The 5,070-nt window shown below is 34.2% G+C and overlaps 1 protein-coding gene across 1 annotated transcript; it reads left to right on the top strand.

Annotated features, from left to right (window-relative positions):
* Positions 2,107 to 4,611, top strand: LOC109327178 (uncharacterized protein At4g14100-like). The gene is made up of 2 exons (XM_019560245.1): positions 2,107 to 2,648; positions 4,242 to 4,611. Exons 1-2 carry the CDS (start codon positions 2,177 to 2,179, stop codon positions 4,427 to 4,429), a joined length of 660 nt encoding a protein of 219 aa, XP_019415790.1. The 5' UTR covers positions 2,107 to 2,176; the 3' UTR covers positions 4,430 to 4,611.

Genomic DNA, 5,070 nt, shown 5'->3' with positions numbered 1-5,070 from the left:
GGGTACACTACTAGTTAAATAGTAAAATTCTCAACTTCTGCCACATGCCTCCTCCTCATACTGGCTTTGAAATGTGTGCAATTATATTACGGTTTTTGAAAGAGTGGAAAATTGATAAGAAGATTTTCTCTCTAACTTTGGATAATGCTAGTGCAAATGACACATTGGTGGGAATATTGAGGAATAAACTTGTTGAGGATGATAATGGGTTGGTGGCTGGTGGAAAGTTTTTTCATGTGCGTTGTTCTGCACATATTCTGAATTTGATTGTCCAAGATGTTTTAAAAGTTGCTGGTGAAGCCTTGCATAAAATTAGAGAAAGTGTCAAATATGTGAAAGGTTCAGAAACAAGAAAGATAGCCTTCAAAAAATGTATTGCAGAGTCGAGTGGTCTTATTGACACTTCCGTTGAGTTGAAACTCGATATGCCTATAAGATGGAATTCAACTTATATATTACTTGAAAGTGCTCTCAAATAAAAACGCGCTTTTAGTACTTTTCCAATGTATGATTCTAATTACCGATATTGTCTTTCGGAAGAAGAGTGGACAAGGGCACAACGAATTTGTGATTTCTTGTGTCCAACTTGTAGCACATGTGAAGTCAAATAATTTGTGATTTCTTGTGATTCTAATTACTGATGAAAAAGTAGCACATGTAAAGTCAAACTTATACATGCTTTTTGAGAAGTATGCTGCAGCTACTACAAGCAACAATCAATCTAACTCGAATGTGCAAACCAATCTTACAAGTGGCCCACTTCCAAAAACATCAAGGAGTACAAGTTCAACCAAAAGAGGCATGTTTGATGTAAGTTTAATTTGTTTACTGCGATTTAGATTTATTCGTTATTACTTGTTTCTACTTTTCATGGTTTATTTTAGTAAATGTTTTCTATTGTCTGATTTTTATGCTAGGAATTAAAAAAACATAATATGATTCTTATAAGTCAAGTTGGGAAGTCTCAACTAGATGTCTACTTAGATGAACCAATCAAAGAGTTGCATGAAGAATTAGATGTCTTGAAATGGTGGAAGGGTAAAGTTACTCGTTTTCCTGATTTATCATTATTGGCTCGTGACTTGCTAAGCATTTCTATTACTACTGTTGCATCTGAATCTGCGTTTAGCATTGGTGCACATGTCCTTAACAAATATAAGAGTCGTCTTTTGCCAAAAAAATATACAAGCTTTGATTTGTACTCGCAATTGGTTGCATGATTTTGCTAACAATGGTAAGTTGGTAACTTGTTTAATGCAACCTAACCTAAATTTCGATTATTTCTTCTTATAATTGTTCAATGTGAGTTTAACTATTTCATTCTTCTAATTTTGTTCCTATATGTAGATGAAGATGATGATGAATCTAATGATATTAGGAATGGAACAACTTCAAGGATGGTTGATTGAAGATGATCAAATGATGATTGAAGATTTTAATAGTAGCTAATCCAAGACTTTATTACTGTTTGGTTATTTTATAATTATTATTGCAGACTTGTTAGAGAGAATTATTATCTAATATGGTTAGAGAGACATGTTTTGAATTATTATTATAGAGACTTTTAATTATTATGTAATGTGGTTATGTAAAATCTATTGATTTACTGCCTAATGTAGTGCATAGGAAATTTAAATTGACATTTGATAACTTAGCATTCATCATTGTTGTTTTTTTAATGTAAACAGGAAAATGCCTGCGAACCGCTCGTTAGTCCGTTTTAAAACGGGCAAGGCATGACTTTTCGTCCGTTAACCAATTGTGGGCATGCCCTTCCCGCTTAAATTATTGCGGGCATTTGCCGGCGCGGGCTAAACGGGCCGGGCGGCCCATTTTGCCATGCCTAGTTTTAATTATTTATATAGTCTTTCATTCAAGAAGGCTTTTGTGCACCTCTTTTGAGCTTTCCTAGTTTCTGGCTCGTAACATTATCATCTTTCAAAAACTCAACTCGTAAATTAATATAAAAATTAAGGGGAAATGGATCACCATGAGCACCAAGGAATTGGTGGAAGGATGAACGAATATGATCCAGTAGTGAATGGGGCCAGATAAACAATAAAAAAAACTAACTTTAATGACTTTTGCATGTGTGCATTTTTTACCAAACAATCTCCAACCTCATTCAATCATTCCTTATCTCCCCTTCTTCTGATTACAGCAAACTAAACCAACAATGTCAACGCCACAAAAACCTCTCTCTCTTCTCACCACCATCTTCTTCCTCCTCCTCCTCTCTCCTTCAATCTCAACAAACCCTCCAACTCCATCTCCCTGGCCCCACCAATTCCACGCACTGCTCTTCATGAACAGAACCAACACTCTTCAAAAACTCGACTTATGGTACGATTGGCCTAACGGTCGCAACTTCAACATCATCCAAGACCAGCTAAACGGTGTCGTTAAATATGATCTTGAATGGAACAATGGAACCTCTTTCATTTACACGCTTGATCCATATAAGAAAGAGTGTGAGGTTGTGCATGTTGAAGTGGGTATTCTTCGACCTGATTGGTTGGAAGGTGGGAATTATTTGGGTCAGGAGCGGGTTGATAATTTCTTGTGTAATGTTTGGGAAAAAGTTGATTTTATTTGGTACTATGAGGATGTTGTAACGAAAAGACCTGTTAAGTGGATCTTCTATACTGGTACTGTTACTCTATATATGCCATCATTACTATTATTCATGTTTCTGTTTTTAAATGCATTTTATATGTTTTGAAGTTTGTAATTAGGTTGTTTTAACATGATACAAGAAGAATGCTACTAACATGGTTTTTATCATAGTTATCAGGTATGCGATGTGAGTATTTTACTTGTTATGTAGTTCATCACTTTTTACGTTAGACCTTCTGACGAATCCAGTATGTGATACAATGTAGGGTGAATTTGAGTAAGTGAGAGAATTGTGTAAATGTGGTCAGACAATCTTTCGGATGAACCTGATACGTGGTATGCATGGAATGAATTCAGTGAGCCGTAGGATAAAAGAGAGAGTTGTTGTGTACTAACATGGTCTTTATCATAGTTACCTGACACGCAATGTGAGGACTAAGGACTTTACTTGTTATGTAGTTCATCACTTTTTACATTAATTTTATTAGACCTTGTTTCTGACAAATCCAACTGTGGGGTGAATTTAGGTAAGTAAGAGAATTGTGTAATTGTGGTTTTTACAAATTAGACATTCTTTCAGACAAACCTGATATGTGGTAGGATGTTTTCAGTAAGCTGATATGTACTAAAAGAAAAGACAGAATTGTGTAAATGGTTTTTACAACAATTCTTGGGTGTTCCTGGGAAACTCACTAGAGTGGAGTTGTCTGATTTAGTGGCTTATTGTCACTCTGGATGGTGATTATGTGACTAGTATTTACGTAAATGGATGGAAAATGTGGAAAACGAAATAACTACAGAATATCTTACCTGTGTAACAAGTTGGAATTATTTAACAACTATGTTCATAGAAGCAATAACCATAAATGGACCGAACAATTGGGAAATATTCAATTATCTTTCCCATATAAAATCCATTTAGTATGAGAAAGTGCTGCAAAGAGTGAGTTGTTAGTCTAACTTATAATTTAATATATAGTTGGCAAACAATGGTTTTCACAACAAGACTTTCTTGCTTGATTTTTATTTCTCCCAAGTTATGGTGAGTAGTGCTGCACATAGACTCACACACTAAACCAAAAAATATTAGAATGCTTCTCAACAAGTAGTAAATGCAATGCTGGGAGAACAGAACATGAATGAACTAGGAAGATCTTTATCACTATTAATCTAAGTTTGTTAATTTAAGATTTCGATGAATGTGTTTAAAATCAATGGTACAAATTTCTGGAAACATCGAATTACTTTACTCCTAGAACATGCAATAATTTCTTTAGATTGTTTTACATTTGTGTAGTTTTTATTTATAACATGACTATTACATATAGCTTCTCCTCAATTTCTATATGCCTACACTCTAATTTTACCACATATCTCATGATGTGAGACATCAAATATGTGCATAAAGTATTTTCTAATCATGGTTTGAGACAACAAAAAAATACTCATGTCAGTACACAACCTACCAAAGGTATTATAGATAAAACTCAATCTACAAGCTGGGGTTTTAAAGTGTACAAAATATAATACAAACATGTTACTTCTTACCTATTGGCCTGGATCTTTATATGTTGTTACTGAAACTATTTTCCGATTTTAATTCGCCGCTGATTTGGTCGATGCAGGATATACAGCTCATGTGATGACATTTGAGGTCGGAGCAGTGCTTGATGATCCAAATTGGCAGGCTCCTTTGTACTGTTTTAGTGAGGCTGAAAAGGAAAGAGTTAGTCCCATATTAGAACCCACGATGAAAGGTGGTTCTTTTAGCAGGTTGATGAGAGGGATAGACCATGCTGCAGATGATATGTGATTGTGAAATGGTGGCATATGAACTGTATATTTTGCAATTGCAATCTGTGTCTGATTTGGGATATCTAATATTTGTCAAGTTCAGCCAAATATTTATTTGAATTTGCCATCAGAATATTGTTGGATGCAGGAATATAACTGAGGTAACCATTGTTTTCATCCAAGCAGATATATGAAATTTAATTTGTCAGTATAATAGATTAAATCAAGAATGAATATACTATCACATGTTCACTTAACACAAATACTCATTTGAAAGAAATTTTTTCTTTAACAAGGACCATGATAGAGGTTTAGACAGAAGTTGATATGGCATTACTTGTTAGTGTTATCACTCATTGGAAGTTAACATGACATATACTGGGTTTCACACAAACACAGAGTAACTTGAATAAAAGGAAAGAGGAAAAAGAAGTTGAGTGAATGGGATTCACAATTTATGAGGTTGCAGTATAACTCATTTGTCTTTTATTTTTAACTTACAAAAAACACAACCCATTTGTTATTAACCTATTTCTTTTCTATTGTATAATATCAAATGAGGGGAGTGATAACTTGGTCACTTTCTCTTTTTTCTTCTCTATTATTTTTCTTTCTTCCTTTCATAGTACTAGGAAAAAAAACCCACAGAATTAGTTTAAT

This window comes from Lupinus angustifolius, chromosome LG14 (assembly GCF_001865875.1).
Source record: "Lupinus angustifolius cultivar Tanjil chromosome LG14, LupAngTanjil_v1.0, whole genome shotgun sequence".
Classification (NCBI taxonomy): domain Eukaryota; kingdom Viridiplantae; phylum Streptophyta; class Magnoliopsida; order Fabales; family Fabaceae; genus Lupinus; species Lupinus angustifolius.
This window is presented reverse-complemented; position numbering and strand designations above follow the sequence as displayed.